The 18,495-nt window shown below is 41.5% G+C and overlaps 1 protein-coding gene across 1 annotated transcript in view; it reads right to left on the reverse strand.

Moving 5' to 3' along the window:
* Positions 1-18,495, reverse strand: part of GRIK3 (glutamate ionotropic receptor kainate type subunit 3) — an 811,677-nt gene that overhangs the window by 273,615 nt on the left and 519,567 nt on the right. Inside the window, exon 8 of the mRNA XM_077295874.1 lies at positions 10,733-10,840. Within this exon, the coding sequence (XP_077151989.1) occupies positions 10,733-10,840 (108 nt within the window). The remainder of the gene's footprint in view (positions 1-10,732; positions 10,841-18,495) is intronic.

The raw sequence follows: 18,495 nt of genomic DNA on the forward strand, positions 1-18,495 counted from the left end.
GTAATGACACGCTGCAACCCCCTTGGTAGCGCTGCCCGTCTTCTGGCATCATTGTTTGGCTGCCTGCGCCTCTGCGGCCGCCCTGACCCACACAACGCCCCTCGGTGTCTTATTTCTTGGGACTGCGAGGGTGTGATTGATGGGCATGAGCAGTGCATCAGTTCGCCTGTCCCTCATCTCCTTCCGCCTTCTTCAGACTGTGCGGCTTCATGGCCGTGGCATGCGATAAGGGATCAGCTGACGCCGCACAGTCTGCAGCGGGTGTAAGGACCCGAGTGCGAGAGGCGAACATATGTGCTGCGCCAGGCCATGAATCCCAGCCCCGCAGTGTTTTAACAATGTTAAGACACCGCGGGGCTGGGATTCATGGTCATCGCGAACCGCAGCGGCCGACATTAAATGAGGTCAGAAGATGGGCAGCGCTAACAGCGCTAGGCCAGGGGATAACACGACAGCGCAGACTCCTGTACAGCAAATAACAACGCTCAGGAGGCTGCACCCAGCACCAAGGTGGGATTCTTGACATCTGTGCTGCGTCTCATTACAAAGGGAACTCGCGCCTCCAACACAGTTTGACTGTATAAAGGGCTAAATGTTATACGTGTTTCATTCAGCGTGTGCAAGGAGAAAAATTAAAAGAGCAACCTTTGACTTGTGCAGTACTACTGCTGCATAAGCTGTGGCTCTTCTACTTTGTAACACCTGAGGGGGGGGTTAAAGGTTACCTTTGAAATTGGTTCAAGTAGGCTTCGGCCTACACTCTGCTCCCCCTGCAGAGCCCGGGCTCCAACACCGCCAGTTGGGGCCCGGTACTGCTAGCTGCACAGAGCCAAACACCAGCCAATGTGTCAGTGGGGTTCAGCACCGCCAGCTGTTCCCCTGCTGTGCAGCCGGCAACGTGTCCTGCAACAGCCACGCAGGCACAACAGACCCAAAGCTGCCGCCAGTGCAGGCTTCGGCCTACACTCTGCTCCATCTCCTCCTCCTGCTGACCCCGGGCTCTAACACCGCCAGTTGGGGCCCGGTACTGCTAGCTGCACAGAGAAAAACACCAGCCAATGTGTCAGTGGGGTTCAGCACCGCCAGCTGTTCCCCTGCTGTGCAGCCGGCATCGTGTCCTGCAAAAGCCACGCAGACACTTGCTCTTGTACCTTCTGCTCCCCATCCTGGTTCCAGTACCGTCAGCTGGTTCCGGGCAGAGCCTTTGGCTTAGGTGCCTCCCTCTGGGTATCCGAGTTCCACCAACGTCAGGTGGTCCTTGGTAGTGCTTTCAGGCATGGGTACCTCCTGCTTAGTAACCGGGTTCCAGTAACGTCAGCTGGTCTTCGGTAGTTCCATTGGCTCTTGGACCTTCGGCTACCCATCCGGGTTCCAGCACCGTCAGCTGGTTCTCGGCAGTGTCTTTTGCTCTTGTACCTTCTGCTCCCCATCCTGGTTCCAGTACCGTCAGCTGGTTCCGGGCAGAGCCTTTGGCTTAGGTGCCTCCCTCTGGGTATCCGAGTTCCACCAACGTCAGGTGGTCCTTGGTAGTGCTTTCAGGCACGGGTACCTCCTGCTTAGTAACCGGGTTCCAGTAACGTCAGCTGGTCTTCGGTAGTTCCATTGGCTCTTGGACCTTCGGCTACCCATCCGGGTTCCAGCACCGTCAGCTGGTTCTCGGCAGTGTCTTTTGCTCTTGTACCTTCTGCTCCCCATCCTGGTTCCAGTACCGTCAGCTGGTTCCGGGCAGAGCCTTTGGCTTAGGTGCCTCCCTCTGGGTATCCGAGTTCCACCAACGTCAGGTGGTCCTTGGTAGTGCTTTCAGGCACGGGTACCTCCTGCTTAGTAACCGGGTTCCAGTAACGTCAGCTGGTCCTCGGTAGTTCCATTGGCTCTTGGACCTTCGGGTAGCCATCCGAGTTCCAGTTCCATCAGCTGGTTCTCGGCATTTTCTCAGCCTTCTTGTACCTTCTGCTACATTTCCAAGTTCAAGAGACTAAACACGATGACCCGGAAGACCACCCCTAAGATGACGACGACACCAGAGACGACAACCACCGTGATGACGACGACCCTGGAGACGATGACCGCGAAGACCACCCCGATGACGACGACCCCGGAGACGACGACCCTGAAGACCACCCCGATGACGACGACCCCGGAGACGACGACCCTGGAGACGACGTCGACCTGGAAGACCGAGAAGCAGAAGAACAAGAGGCTGCAGAACAAAGAGCAGAAGAACATTAAGCATAACACTAAATATCAGAGCAAAAAATATTATCTAAATTATAAGCAGAAGAAGACTAAGCAGTGTATGGGGGTGAGTCCGTTCCTCCTCGTGGTGCCCCTGGATAAAGCCTGATGCTGCAGGCCAAACTGAACGCGGACAAATGTAACTCTTTTGTGACAAGCAGAACGGAAGGTGTAATCTTCAAACTTTTATAGATAACAACTACGGGAATGCCTGTCACAAATAAGAATATGATGAAGAAGTAGAATATGATGAAGATAATAGTAAAATAAAAAGAATATGAACAATGTAAGAAAAAAAATAATAGGTAGAAGATGAAGAAGAAGATGAATAAGGTGAAGAAGTTGATGTCAAAGAAGCTGATGATGAGGATAATGGAGAAGAAAGTGTGGGAGAAGTAAAAAAGAAGGTGAAGGGCGTGGAAGTAGTGAAACATCAATATCTGACAAAATAAAAAAAAATTAACATAGTCAAAATCTTTCTACCGCCGAACGTCATAAAAAAAAAAAAAACTGCTATTCTATTACATTGGGCTAAACCTCTGTGCCTTTAATGTCTCCGCCACGTCCCCCAATACATCCTACATTATTCTTAGTTGTTTTCCTTCATGTAGAATGAACCTACAAGTTTATAAAGGGTTTATTTTAATTCCGATATTTTCGTCCCATTGACTTGCATTGGGATCGGGTATCGGTATCGGATTAGATCCGATATTTTGACGGTATCGGCCGATACTTTCCGATACCGATACTTTCCGATATCGGAAAGTATCGCTCAACACTACTGGTGACTGATGCTACGCTCTCAGCAGCTCATTCACCAGTGGTTTTTAGCCGGAACGGACGCCTCTTGGCACGGTCCGGGTTGAAAACTATTTTGCCCCCAGACATGGATTATGACGTGGGACAGAGCGATGGACAGGTATGGTATATTGTTGTTGTTTTATTTTATTTTTATTACAGGAAATTGAGGGTTTTGGGGAATTAGGTGAGGTCGTAAGTATGGTTTAATTTAAAATATTAAAGGAGTCTGTGTCATTTTTTCAAATAAAGGATTTTATTCTGGCTGTGTCTTTATTTAACATATAACTATAGGATTATCAATGGATAGGTGTCTTATAGACACCTCTCCCTTACTAAGCCATGGGCTTGATGTCACCTGACAATACAAAGGTGACATCAACCCCACAAATATTAACCCCACTTGCCACAGCTACAGGGCAAGTGGGAAGAGCCAGGCAAAGCGTCAGAACTGGCACATCTAATAGATGCACCTTTTCTGGGCAGCTGTAGGCTGCTGTTTTTAGGCTGGAGGGGGCAATATCCATGGCCCCTTACCAGCCTGAGAATTCCAGCCCCCAGGTGTGAGCTTTAGCAAGACTGGTTGTCAAAAATGAGGGAGGGGGACACCATGCCTTTTTTTTAAATGATTTAACTAATTAAAAAACAGCTTGGGGACCCCTCTAGTCTTGATAATCAACCTTGCTGAAGCTGACAGCTGAGGGTTGCAGCCCCAAGCTGTGAGTTTTGCACAGTTGGTTCAAGAAAATAGGGGTGAACCCTTGTCGGGTTTTTCATTCATTTATTTCGTTAGATCGCAGGCGGCGGATGAGGGATACCCCGATCATTCGCTCCTGCTGTCACTGCTATTAGCGGCACCAGGTGTCGGATTATGGGAGTAAGAGTCCTAAAATTCCCCACCTGCTGTCATCGTTCGGACTTTATTATAACTCTCATCATTCTCCTCTGCTCGCACCGATGGCCGGCAGAGCACGGGAGAATGATGAGAGACGTCTTCAGCACCTGCCGCCTGGGAACAGCTCTTATTGAAGCACTTCTTCCCCAGTGCCGATGCTTGTCACATGGAGGACATCAATGTGTGTTCTCCTTGTGCATGTGTGCGGGATGTTTTGCCATCTGTGCTGATGGTAAAAACCAGACATATCTACTTGTGGGGCACACAGGCACACGGTCCGTGGAAACACACTGACGTGCACTGACCCATTCATTTGAATGAGTCTACATGTGTACGTGTCCCTGGTACGTGTGAAAACTGTCACCACATACATAGGAGACATGGATCTGTGAAAGAGGCCTTAGACTGCAAAAGGTATCAACTACATAGGACTCTCCAATTTTAATTTTTTCCTAGCTACTAGTTAACACGGTACAAAGATGTATTTTTCCTGTAACATTGTGACTTGCACTGCATGAATCCCAAAGAAGCTGTGCAGCAGGATAGATGAGGGCAGGGAAAAGTACTCAAAAATGACACGGTACTAAAAAGTTCATATCTCAAGGTCCTCAAAACCAAATTCAAGAAGTTTGTTAACCCTTCAGGTGCATCACAGGAATTAATGCAAAATTAAAGGAAAAAAAAATCATTTTTTTCCCCCAAAATTTAATTTTAGTCCCAATTTTTTTTATTTTCACAAGGGTAACAGAAGAAAATGGGCCTCAAAATTTGTTGTGTAATTTCTCCAAAGTACGTTGATATGTGAGCATGGTTCAAGATGCTTTCTGTAGCTTGTTGACCCTGAGGTCATCATGGGAACGGTCAGGCCCCCTCGATGACATCGCTGGGGCACCAATCTGAAAGGAAGAGGGAGGTCCCACCCTCTCCCTGCTGTTATGATCCTGGTGGTAGGATCTCAAACTGATCTGACAAATATACCCTGAGTATATAGGACAAGTTCTGGGGATGTGGAAGCTATACTGACCGCAATCCTGATCCTATCCAAACACACTAAAGGCAGCTGTGGAACGTTACCTGAAAACCTAGACGTCTCGTCACAGCCTGAGAAACTGACTACCCCTAGAGAGAAAGCAAAGACCTCACTTGCCTCAGAGAAATGTACCCCAAAGTTTTAGATAGCCCCCCACAAATAATAACGGTGAGTCAAGGGGAAAACACAAACGTAGAGATGAAACAGATTTAGCAAATGAGGCCCGCTAATACTAGATAGGCAGAAAATAGATAGGTGTCTGTGCGGTCAGTACAAAAACTATCAAAACTAAACCACGCAGAGAATACAAGAACCCCCACACCGACTCACGATGTGAGGGGCGCACTCTGCACCCCAGAACTAACCAGCAAGCAAAAAATCACATAAAAGCAAGCTGGGCTGAACTCATTATATAATGAGAAATGTTTTCAAGGAAATAATGAGAAACTGAACAAGCAAACTTAGCTTCTCATAGCAGGAGACTGGTCACAAGGAATATTCAGGAGAGCACAGGATCAGGACTGAATACACCGACAGCAGGCAACAAGTAAAGGTCCAGGTGAGTTAAATAGGCCCAGCCTAGCAGGAGATGAAAACAGCTGAGCCCAGCCAAGACCAGCCATATTGCTAAAGGCCACCAGAGGGAGCCCAAGAACAAACTCAAACAGTACCACTCATGACCACAGGAGGGAGCCCGAGAACGGAATTCACAACACCCTGCCTCCTAAATGTTGTGATCGGTCTTGACCACAGCATTTAACAATGTTAAACAGACAGGAGCAGTGCTGGCACCATCTGAGAGTGGGAACCCCTAGCATACAGTGAAAGTTAAAAGTCATGACAGATATGTCAGATGTGGGAACTGACACCCACTCATAGCGTGCTATATCCATCATTGGTCATTAAGGGGTTAAAACAAATCCATAAAAGTATCCGGCAACCATTTTGCTGGATTTGTAAGAGTCCATGTATTTTGTGATATTCCAACTGTTTCATTTCACTTCTAATTGATTCACTCAGTCATATTTTGCTAATACCTGAAGACCATATGACCACCATGAAGCTTGTGAGTCATGGCGTGGATGAAATTTGCTGAGTGGCACTGCCTCCACAACCTAGCCTCTCAATTTCAATGATATCTGCACCCTCAGGACACAGGTAGAGATGAATACAATTGAAGAAAAAAGAGATGTCCGCTCCCCTTTCCATCATTTAACTTGTGCATATGAAAGCAAGCAAAATTACATCACTGGATCACTCTGGCTGTAAAGTGCCTTAATCCTCAAGCTGCATGGACCAGAGCTGTACATCAGAAGAAGGGGTTATTTGAGTAGTTTTTATTTTTTTTATCAGCCAGTACATGTTGGGTGTTAAGGAATGTCATAATGTGGGGGGGGTGCCTGTGGATGCATCTTACTATGTGTGGAGTGGGCTGTGGGTGGCATCATAATTTGATGGGGGCCTGGGAAGGCCATCATGCTGTGCGTTGGATTGTAGGGGCATCATACATTGTAGGGGCATCGTACATAGCGAGAGTGCTATGGGATGTATTATGCTGTATGGGGGATCATATTGTGTGGGTATGTGAAGGGCATCATATTATGAATTTAATGGGGAAGCTAATTGTGAGGGGGTCATTTTGAGGACATCAAACTGTATATGGGGTTGTTTGGTCCCCATTCTGTGGCAATATCATACTTTCAGGAAGTACTGTGGGTTAGCACACTGTGTTGGGAGTCATTTGGGCTTCATAATAAAAAAGGGACACTCTACAGAGCATCATTATTTGTGTGGGGAAATCACATTGTGAGGGGCACTAGAGGGGTATCATACTTTGAGAAGAGCTCTGTGGAGACATTGTCCAATTTTGTGCAGAATTGTGAAGCCAAAACACTGTGTTGTGGGCACTGTGCGAGCATCATTCTTTACTGGAAGCACTGTGAGGTCATCATACATTGAAAGTGTGGGATACTGTGGGGGAATTCCCAATGGTGGCATTATGCTTTGTGTAGGGTGCATTTGTGGTGGCATTATACACTATGGGAGCCATGAAAAGGGTACTGTGGTTGGGGAGAAATCTAAGGGGCAAAAAGGGGCAAAATTAATGTTTAAAATGACACAATATATGTCTTTCTACCTGTCTTTAAAACACGGGAAGTATTTCCTTCTGTGACGACGCCTATGCACCATGACCCCACCTAGTCTGCTGAGATTTTTTGGAGAGGATGGGGAAAGGATGTGGGCCAAATAGGAATTGTACTTTTGGTACTATGGGACTCTGTTGTTTCTATGTATGCCCCTTGCTCATCTATAGTTGCCAGTAGCTAGTTGCTAGTACAACATGTGAACACTGTGATCACTGATTGGCTACAGCGATTACATGCAAATAGCTTGCATATACTTCGAAAACCAGTGGAATCTTGGTGATGGATCTGAATGGATGAGAAGAAGATAGCATCTTTTTAGTTATTTTTAAGCATTTTCAAAAGAAATATAATTTCTTTAAATGGGAAATATTCTTAGGTATACACAGAAATCATAGAAAAATAATCTAAATAGGCCCCTTCACTACGTCTCTGTTGAGAAAAAAAAGAACCACTTCAGTTTTGACTTAAACTACCATAAAACGACCCAAGAAATGAGAGTCATGACCCTCAGCATCACTATTCCTTTTAGCATAAAAGCTTGCCTGCATGTGGAAAGATTAATCACTACCATGCATTCTCCCTGAGCTGTCTTTTTAATCAGGCAGTGTTGATGAAGCTATCTACCTGACCATAGAGGGAACATGACAGTCTAAGGGTACATTTACACAAGCAAATAATCATTTCAGTGATGAACAATGCAATCATACAGTAACTCATGACAAGCAAATTATGTCAGACAAGTGTTTATAAAGGCCAGGAATCATGAATAAAATGGTTGAATTGTAATCGCTACATCGTAACACTGAACATAGTGCCCTGTGTTCACACAGGCAGATAATTTGAAGTGTGACACTATGTATTTTAAATACACAAATTCATAAAGTATTGTGCAAACATTTCCATTGATACTGTACAAAGAAAATGTCAACTGATTTGTAAAGTGAAAACTTTTTCGAAAATCTCCAGTGCTCCAACTGCTTCTAAAATTTTCCTTTGGAACATGATCAAACCTATTTAGGATTTTTATTTCCATTCCTCCATTTTCTCAGTTGAATAACTGAATGAGCTACCAGTCTGTAGTCATGTGGAACATTATGTGAGAGATCAGGACATGATTAAGGGAGCTTAGTCTCCAGAAACGCGTTGAGATTCTTACCCATATGGCTTGTGCTGAAGTCTGTATCCTCTATGCTTAAAAGTTTGTGAATAAAGAAAACTCTTTTTTACGGATTCGGTGAAGCTGGACATTCTTTTCTTTTTGGGACTTTCCTTGAATAGACTGTCATTAGATGCGGTAAATCCGCATAATTCCAAAAGACAAGTGCGCATAATGCAGAGTTTTAGGCTCAGTGAAATTATGCTGCGTCCAAAACGCTACTATTCCTGATTGTGGACACGAAGCTTTAAACTGTATATTACATTACCTACAGTATATTTTTCTCCCATTGAGTGACTTCATTGTTTATTAAAAATGCTTCAAGTAATTGTCTTTCTGTATCCGCTCTTATTCACATTAGTCTTCAACTGTGAGCTTTACTTTTCATTAAAAAAAAGCCTGTTACATTTTTCTAAGCCACTTTGTACCATTTTCCTAGACGCTGTTTACCAGTGGGAACTCTAACGTACAAGAATAGCATGCAATTTCAATCAGAGAGACTATTCCTGGCCCTCAATTGCTACAAAGAATAGTTATTTCCATCCAATCAACATGTAAATTAATTCAATAAAGATTACTAACTTTTTCCCCAGGGCTTCCATGCTCATATTACTTCTCTAAAAAAAGAACAATCACCCAAAAATGTCAACTGCTTATTCTTTTAAAGATATATTTAAAAAAATGTTTATATTATAAACCACTTATAATTAGGTACTGCATTTTTAGAATACGAGAGCACAGCATCCATAACATATACATATATATATATATACACATATTATATATACAGTGTTATACATGTAAACTGTATTTTTATCTGGTTTGTATGTAGAACATATTTAGTGACTGGTGAAATGACTTGCTCTTTTGCCTTTCCAATATTACAAGTCGATCCGCTACTTTATAGGAAGTATCTGGAGGTCTCATTTAGTGTTGTGTGCTGGATATGACCACTAATGGATCTGGAGTTTTGTGTAAATCCAGAGACTAGGAACAGCACTACAGGTTTTGAGTATAATCAATGTAATTTTATTGTATACATCAGGATTTCAGATAAAGGAAGTATTGAGGCTTAAAGGTATGTGCACACGTTCAGGATTTCTTGCAGAAATTTCCTGAAGAAAACCGGAAATTTTCTGCAAGAAATCCGCATTTTTTTTTTGCGTTTTTTTTCCGTTTTTTTCGCGTTTTTTTAGCATTCTGCAAGCGTAATTAGCTTGCAGAATGCTAATGTTTTCCAAGCGATCTGTAGCATCGCTTGGAAAACTGACTGACAGGTTGGTCACACTTGTCAAACATAGCGTTTGACAAGTGTGACCAACTTTTTACTATAGATGCGGCCTATGCAGCATCTATAGTAAAAGATAGAATGTTTAAAAATAATAAAAAAAATAAAAAAATGCTTATACTCACCCAGACATCTCATCAGCGGCGTCCGGTTCCTCTTCCTATAGCTGGTCTGTGCGCACAGGACCTTCCGTGACCTTCACATGACCGCTCACGACCAATCACAGGACAGTGACGTCATCGGCAGGTCTTTCGCCGCACACCAGCTACAGGAACCGAACGGCAGCGTGCAGTGGAGGCGGGAAGACATCGAGGGTGAGTATAGGACTGTTTTTTATTTTAATTCTTATTTTTTGACCACTTATATGGTGCCCAGTGCGTGGAGGAGAGTCTCCTCTCCTCCACCCTGGGTACCAACCGCACATAATCTGCTTACTTCCCGCATGGTGTGCACAGCCCCGTGCGGGAAGTAAGCAGCTCAATGGACCCCTAGGTGTGCGGAATCCCCTGCAATTCCGCATTTTAATGAACATGTTGCTTTTTTTTCCGCGATGCGATTTTTTCGCGGAAAAAAAGGCTACATTTGCACAAAAAATGCGGAATACACTTAAAATAATAGGAGGCATATGTAAGCGTTTTTTTCGCGTTTTTATCACGTTTTTATAGCGAAAAAACGCGAAAAAAACGCGAAAAATACTGAACGTGTGCACATGGCCTAAAAGTCTCCTTATCTCGTCATGCTAACATGTCACTCTCCGCAAGGAGAAATGCTACCCCTTGGATCCCAGATAAAGGAAGCAAAGCTTTGGACAGAGTCCTTCATCAGGTTTCACAATAGCCTCCACCTCCCCCTACCAACCTGATAAATTCTATCTAAACACATCAACACACATCAGTTATGTTGAACCCTGTTGAGTTAATAAAATGACATGAATTGAACTGAATTGTATAAAAAATAACAACTATGCCTTTTAAACACCTATAGCTTTGATAAAATTTGACAGTGGGTAACTGTATTAGAACGGTGTTTGCTTCACCAGTAACATTTGAATGTTGAGTAGATTGAAAAATATTGTTAACCAGAAATATGTATGGGGTAGAAGTAGGGGTCATTTTTGGATGTAGAAGATCAGAGTGACACAATATCAGAGTGACATTACATGCAATAAGTCAATTGTTATTACCTTCTCTAAGCCATCTTCCTTGAGACTTATGATATCAAGATCAAAATCTGTTCGGAGCCCACTGGTTTTGTTGAACACAATTCGTCCGGTCAGCCCTTCCCACTGGGCCTATAGATAAAAGTAGGACATTTTGACAATTAACAAGACTTATAAATCATCACTCAGTGTTCTAGCATAATGCTAAGTTGTAATTACTCTCCTTTCCCATATTTCTCATAAAGGTCCCTAAAGGCCTTTGTTAATTAATAATCATCTCATCATTGCTTTATCCATGAAACAAGCAGTATATTTCCACAAGTCATCTCATAAAGTACCATACAGTCCTTGCCACCCTTATTGTCAACCAGAATCTTATTTTAAATTTAGAGTGTAAAAGCTAAATATATTTGTTCTCTGTGACTGAAAAATAGTGATATAACAATCTGATAGCTGAGATCAAAGACATCAAAATTTCCACCACATTCAATCTGTACTTTCAATTAGTAATTGATCACCTTCATTTTTCATGTTCTTTAGGGGTTTGTTGCACCTAATGGTCCTTTCGAGGTTTGTTGTGCACATAATCTAATCATGGCCATTCATAATGTGATAAGTTAAGGTTTAGAGGCATATACTGGTCTAAAATCAAAACCCTTGAAATAAATTCATTGAAGTATCCTTTTTACACAATTTTGGAGGCAGTGAGATGATAACCCAGTTGAAGCTTTGATATATGTCTCCACTTTTCTGTATAACCCCCTTCCTCTCCTACCTGCAGCTTTTCCCTTATATTCAGCAACGACAAGAAAATGTCCACACTGATCTATTACATTGTACACAAAGAAGAAGGAATGGGAGGAGGCTACAGCTGCAGTTTCCCTGTGTATTGTATGCTGTGCTTGGTGAAGAAGTGCAGAGACTTTTCAATTGTTCTCAATGCTGAGAATAGTACTATGGGATGTGTGGGCAGCACGAAAGTACACCAAAGCTGAGGTATATATTACGAGTGTAATCACTGAGAAGAAAAACAAGACAAGGTAATACATTAGAAGGAGAAAAGCATAGATCCAGCTGAACAGATAAAAAGTTTTGAAGCCTTTCTGACCTATAGTGTAGATGAAGTTCTAATTTTAGAAGCCAAATCCATAGACATAAAGAATCTTTTTAATTGACAACAGGTTTGACATAAGTTTTGTAAATAGTTTGGTTCTGTATAAAAAAAGAGTTGCTAGTTGGAGTAACCCTTGTGAAAAAGAAAAAATTTGGGCTAAAGCATCTTTTTTGCTGGAAAAATTTTTTTTTTCCTTTTCACGGCTCAACATTATAACATTCTGTAAAGCTCCTGTGGGTTTAAGGTGCTCACCTTACTTCTAGATAATCCCTTGAGGGGTGTAATTTCCATAATGGGGTCACTTGTGGGAAAGGGGGTTCCATTGTTTAGGCACATCAGCGGCTCTGCAAAGACATCATGGTGTCTGCTATCGATTCCAGACAATTTTGCACTCCAATAGTCAAATGATACGCCTTCATTTCCGAGCCCTGCAATGTGCCCAAATAATATTTTTCCACCACATATGAGGTATCAGTAGAAATTGGACAACAAATTGTATGGTCCATTTTCCCGTTATCCTTATGAAAATGAAAAAAATGGGGCTAAAGTAACATTTTTGTGGAAAAAGTAACATTTTCATGTTTTTCTTCCACATTGTTTTAATTCCTGTGATGCACCTAAAGGGTTAATTTGCTTTTTGAATGTGGTTTTGAGCCTCTTGAGGGGTACCATTTTTAATATGTTGTCACTAGTATTATCTGTCAAACAGACCCTCAAAGTCACTTCAAATGTGCTGTGGTCCCTAAAAAAATGGTTTTGAAACTTTAAACCCTTTTATATATAGTAGGGGTTTTAGCTCTCTTGTTGTCAAATGAATGAGCACCGGCCCAGGGTTTTTATATCAAAACAGGATAAAGATTATTGTCCTTCATAAACTTTTCAGCTCCAAGCTGAAAACAGCCTTTCTTCAGAACAAACGAATAACAAAACAGTCCTTTCTCTGGAAAAGGCAAAGTAAATCGCATAGTCTTACCAACTTTGGATTACAGGAACCTCTCAGGTTGTAGTGCAGGCAATCCACCAGCTTGGTCTTTTCCAGCCTCAGCACACTTATCTTACCTGAGCTAAACCAGGTGCATTTTATTAGGCCAATAAGACCCAGACTGGAGTATTGGAGCAACCTTTCCAACCCAGGCTCTTTGGTCACTCCTAAATCCCGGACCAAAATCCAGTCAAAATAAAAACTATCTCTGTAACTCATATCTGCCATCCAGGAGCTTATCTCCTGTTCTCTTACAATATACATTATACATACATACATTTGTGTATATATGTATATTATATTTTAAAAGGAAACATGTATATGATGTATTAGATGTATGAATTACACGGGAATTACATTGAAAATGCAAAATCAAGAAAAAAAAGTAATGGGATTCTGAAAATCACAGTATCAATAGATATGTTAATGATATGCAAATTATGAAAACATTGAAACTTTTCAAAATGTCTCAAATTAGTCAGTATTGATGATGAACATCACATAGAGGAATAATATGCCACATTGAATGTACTTGAACAAGCAAATCATCCAGGTCCACTGCTGACTGCTCCCTATGCAATGATGTATCAGATGGGCTTGATTGGAAAAAAATCCAGATATGCTACTGGCCACAAAAATCACATTTATATAATACAGGTTATTCAAAGTATAATGAGCAACATGCAGCTTGACATTGTCAAGTTGAAAATTGGTTTCTGGGACATTTAAGAGGAATGGTCGTACAGATGGTTGTACAACCAAATCCATGTATCAGTGAGCTGTTAGTGTACCTGGAATGAAGATAAGAGAGGGACGGTTTCTATACATTATGCAACCCCACACCATCACAAGGCATTAGTTTAATATCAGGGCTAAAACTAGGTAAACTAACAGTTTGGCAGTTTTTCAATACGACAACAAAGGCCTCATTTTGCTTCTCCTCCTGTGAGCTACAGCATGGCCTAAGTGTGATACCTGCAGCGTCTCGAATTTATCTCCCTTCCAGCACATGTAAGATGTCTTTGGTTGGCAATTGCAAAGTAACCTGCCAACAGGGATCTTGATGATTTAAGTACTCGAGTACATTTAGTGTGGCAAAAAATTCCTAGGACAACCATTAATAACCTTTTTTATTGTAGCCAAGGCTCGAAGTGCATGTATTTGTATTTGTGGTGCTTATACTCAATACAGAATAATGATTTGAAAATGTTTCCATTTTGTCATCATTTACACATCAAACATTAACATTAGAGAAGTACTCCCATCACAGCTTTTATCCTCTAATATATTGTAATCATCATATTACATAGCACTGTGAACTTAGAATTTCTCATTTTGCCCCTCTACCCAGTTAATTCTACTGTTTTCCATAAGGTCTATGATATCATAAGATTAAAAACTGACCAGCTGAATCTTTCTAAGCTCTATAAGAAACAAGAAGTCTCATTCCTTGAATGATTCATCAGTAGAAATACAATACTACATCACTGAAAAGTCCCTGGCAGTCCAGCTCCATCCCTTTCTCAAATCCTGACCCAGGTGCTCTTGAACCCTTTGCTTTTATATCTTTTTCTTGTTTACTTTTGTCAGTGACACAGGATTGCAGTTCTAATGATGACTCATGCAGAGAAAAGAGAATTCCTGGAGCTTAGAAGGATTCAGTTAGTGGTGTTTTAATCACATGATGTCATAGATCTAATGGAATAGAGAAGAATTAATGGGGTAGAAGGGCAAAATGAGCAATTGTAAGTAAACAGTGCTATATAATATGATGATTGCAATATATTAAGAGGAGAAAAACTTTGATGGGAGTGCTCCTTTAAGAGTAAAATTGATATTCAGAATTTGTTATATACCGTAGTACACATGACTCGGGTGCTGATGGTTGCTGCCAATCATCCTAACTACAAGCGTATTTACATCTTTGGACACAAGCTTTGAAAACTGTTTAGTTGCAGTTCTTGACAGGACTTTTAACCCCTTTAAAAATGTAAACATTTTAAAATGTTTTGTTAGCATACGTTTAAAAAAAATAATTGCAAAGCAGAAAGACAAAAAAGGTTGGGGAGTGTAAAAATGAGAATGAATCTAGAGGAACCTAATAAAATGAAGTGTCAGAAAGGAAACAGTTTGATTGGGCATTTGATAGAGCAATAGATCAAAAGGGTGACTAGTAACACAAACTGTTAATGTGAATAAGCCATCCAGATATTCATCTGAAAAATAATAATTACTGGTAATTACTAAATCCTTTTCATTTACTGTACTTTCTACTAAAAGCACAACATGCTGGAGCCTAATTGCTAGTGTAATGCTACCATTTATGACGGTAATTAATCTAGTACCACTTTGTTACATGTCACTCTTTACATTCCGAAGCTAAAGAAGAAACTTCATATCTCATACATTTTCTCTGCATTGTAGGGATCAAAAATTCCTTGTGTTCCAGCACATTATGGAGTACTGATAAGTAAATACTACTGCAGGGCATAAAATGCCCCCCACATAAACACCAGCAAAACTATTGTGTTAAGGGTGTTTTCCATGATTTTACAGAACCCGCTTTGCAGTGGAAAGATTAGTTACACCTTAAATCCACTGCTGATTTGGCTCTTTCACCCTCTGAATTTACCACCAGTAGTGAGTACATCCTGTCTGTCACTCACTTGACCACTGCAGCTAATCACTGGCCTCTGTTCCACACATGTTTGGTATGTGACTGCTGAGTCCAGTAATTGGCTGCTGAGATTACGTAACAGAAGAATCGAAACATTATCACTTATGGTACCAACTGCAGCAACCGATACAATGCTTCCTATCAGGCAGTAGAGAAAATGCAACAAAACAAATAGCACTTACAATTTGTGAGTGGAATAGAAGCAATTCACATGAATAATGAAGCCTTCAATACTCTGGGGTCAACCTGCTGCTTCCACACTGGCTGCCCTGAACTTGGATGCAATAACTCCAAATCCAGCTACAAAGAAAAAATGTCATAGACCCTCAGAGGTTTCTTATAAACCTCCTAATGTTGTAAGTTTGACCAATGAGTCAGGGCCAGACTCACAAGGCAATGGGATGGCAATGGTTATCAATAAAGAAAAGTTGGGGCCAAATAATGTACACAGCACATTTTCTTTAACAGGTTCAAACATTTGTGTCCCTGGGGAGAAGGTCCAAATGTGGATGATGGCTTTGGGGATAGGAACGGTACGACCAATGGTATAAATGGGTCAGTATGAGAAGAACCGTTCATTGAAGGAGAAATTTCCCCTTCCTCCTCTATTTTAGAGTTACCAATTGTGTTTTTATGAAAAGAAGTATGGAGGCTCCCAAACTCACCAATAGGCCAACAACGAAATCATGGGGTGGGAGAATAGAATCTGCAGAGGACATATCAGAACAGAGAAAGTGTGATGGCTTTTTGAAAAAGCCTTGTGAAACTAACTAAGTTTTTTGCCCAAATAGGGAGAATAAAAAAAGAAGATATTGAGAAGAGGAAAGGAAGAGGGGAGGAACAGTCCCTCCAAAAAAACATCAGAATAAAAAGACCCAATAGTTGTAGTGAATTTCCAGATGAGAATACATTAAATATGGTGGGGATTGTTAATATCGCCTAACACATCTTAATGTGGGAGGAGATGGAGCTGTTGGGAAAAGGTCTATTGTTCTGTCCATCAGCCAAGATGGCTATGTTTAGATCTCAATGAATTCATTAGAAAAATCATTGTGAGTAGACGTTATGAGATAATGCGATGGAAAAGATAGGAGGTATTAGAGAAAGATGTGAGGCTTCATGAAGATAGTGATGAAACATTGATGGAATTTATGGTTAATGGAGCCATTTACACCACCCTGAAAAAAAAAATCTTAGAACACCTTGTGGCAATTTTCACCACCAGCTCAGTTCTAGTAAGTAGCATCACAAGGATCTTATAGATTCAAGGCTATCACAGGCCATTAGCTTGGCCTGGTAAGGTAGAGATTCATATGCCTTCTTGGTCAGTCCCCTAGCAACTACTAAGCAACCTAACCAGCTACTACTTTAATGACCAGGCCAGCACTGTGCCTTTAAATGTTTGGGTGTGTCATAGTAACATAGTCATTAAGGTTGAAGGAAGACTTTAAGTCCATCTAGTTCAACCCAAAGCCTAACCTAAAATGCCCTAACATGTTGATGTTTGGGTGTGTAGGACGATCCAGGTCACAGAATAGCAGATGTAGCTGTGCATCACGACATCACGCAGAGCACCTAACTTTGCCGGTATCCTCCATAGAGGAGCTCAAAGGATATAAAATAATACTAATCAATACACACATCACACAACGATCAGCTGCTTATCTTACCATTCCAGCACAGGGAAAGTCAGCTCTGATGGAATACTGATTAGCTGTCGCAGAACTTTTAACTTATATACTCCACTTTCAAGAGAAATATCTAGAAATTAGATGGTGGCCGGATTCTAACGCAACGGGTATTCTAGAATATGTATGTATGTATATAGCAGCCACATAGTATATAGCACAGGCCACGTAGTATATAGGAGCCATGTAGTATATAGCAGACAAACAGTATGTGGCCTGTGCTATGTACTATGTGGCTGCTATATACATCCATATTGTAGAATACCTGATGCGTTAATACAGGCCACGCAATATATAACAGTGGCCACGCAGTATATAACACAGCCCAAACAGTATATAACACAGGCCATGTACTATATAACACAGCCCACGCAGTATATAGCAGCCATGCAGTATATAACACTGGCCACGTAGTATATAATACAGGCCACGCAGTACAAAACACAGCCCACATAGTATCTAACACTGGCCATGTAGTATATAGCAGCCACGCGGTATATAACACAGCCCACGTAGTATACAGCAGTGTGGGCACCATATCCCTGTTAAAAAAAATAATTTAAATAAAAAATAGTTAATTACTCACCCGCCGGGATCCAGCGAGCTCTGGCGATGCGCGCGCGGCTGCCGCCATCTTCCGTTCCCAGGATGCATTGCGAAATTACCCAGATAACTTAGCAAGACCAATCAGCAATGCAGGATTTCCGTTACGGAAGTTGCAGACAGAAAGAAGGAAGTAGCCCTTAGACAATTATATATATAGATTCACATTCTTCTAATGGGATGGGGCAGAAATTTCTTAATATAGATTCGCATGCGCGTGTGAAAAATAATCTGTGTTTCATCCAGTAAAAAACATTGATTTACATCTATATTGTTTTCAATATGCAATCTGCATGGTCTCTATTTTTATACAGCAGCAGTTAATAAAATTTACAAGACCAAATACACTGTGTTCCAAATTATTATGCACAAAGAGTTTAGGAGTGATAAGGTTAGAATTTTTTTGTTTGTCATTTAAACTCATTGATGGTGATGTGTGTCAGGGCTCTTTATATCGCTGAAAGCAATTGCAGATACCTGTGCAAATTAGTTTGGCAGGTGTGTCCAAATAAAGGCAAGACTACTTAAGAAGGCTGTTCCACATTATTAAGCAGCCTACATTTTTTGCCAAAATGGGAAAGAAAAAGGATGTGTCGGCTGCTGAGAAGCAACAAATTGTGGAGTATTTAGGTCAAGGCATGGCTACAATCAACATTGCCAAGACACTTCATCGTGATCATCGCACAATCAAGAAGTATGTAGCTGATTCCCAGCACACACGTG

This window comes from Ranitomeya variabilis, chromosome 3, assembly GCF_051348905.1.
Source record: "Ranitomeya variabilis isolate aRanVar5 chromosome 3, aRanVar5.hap1, whole genome shotgun sequence".
Classification (NCBI taxonomy): domain Eukaryota; kingdom Metazoa; phylum Chordata; class Amphibia; order Anura; family Dendrobatidae; genus Ranitomeya; species Ranitomeya variabilis.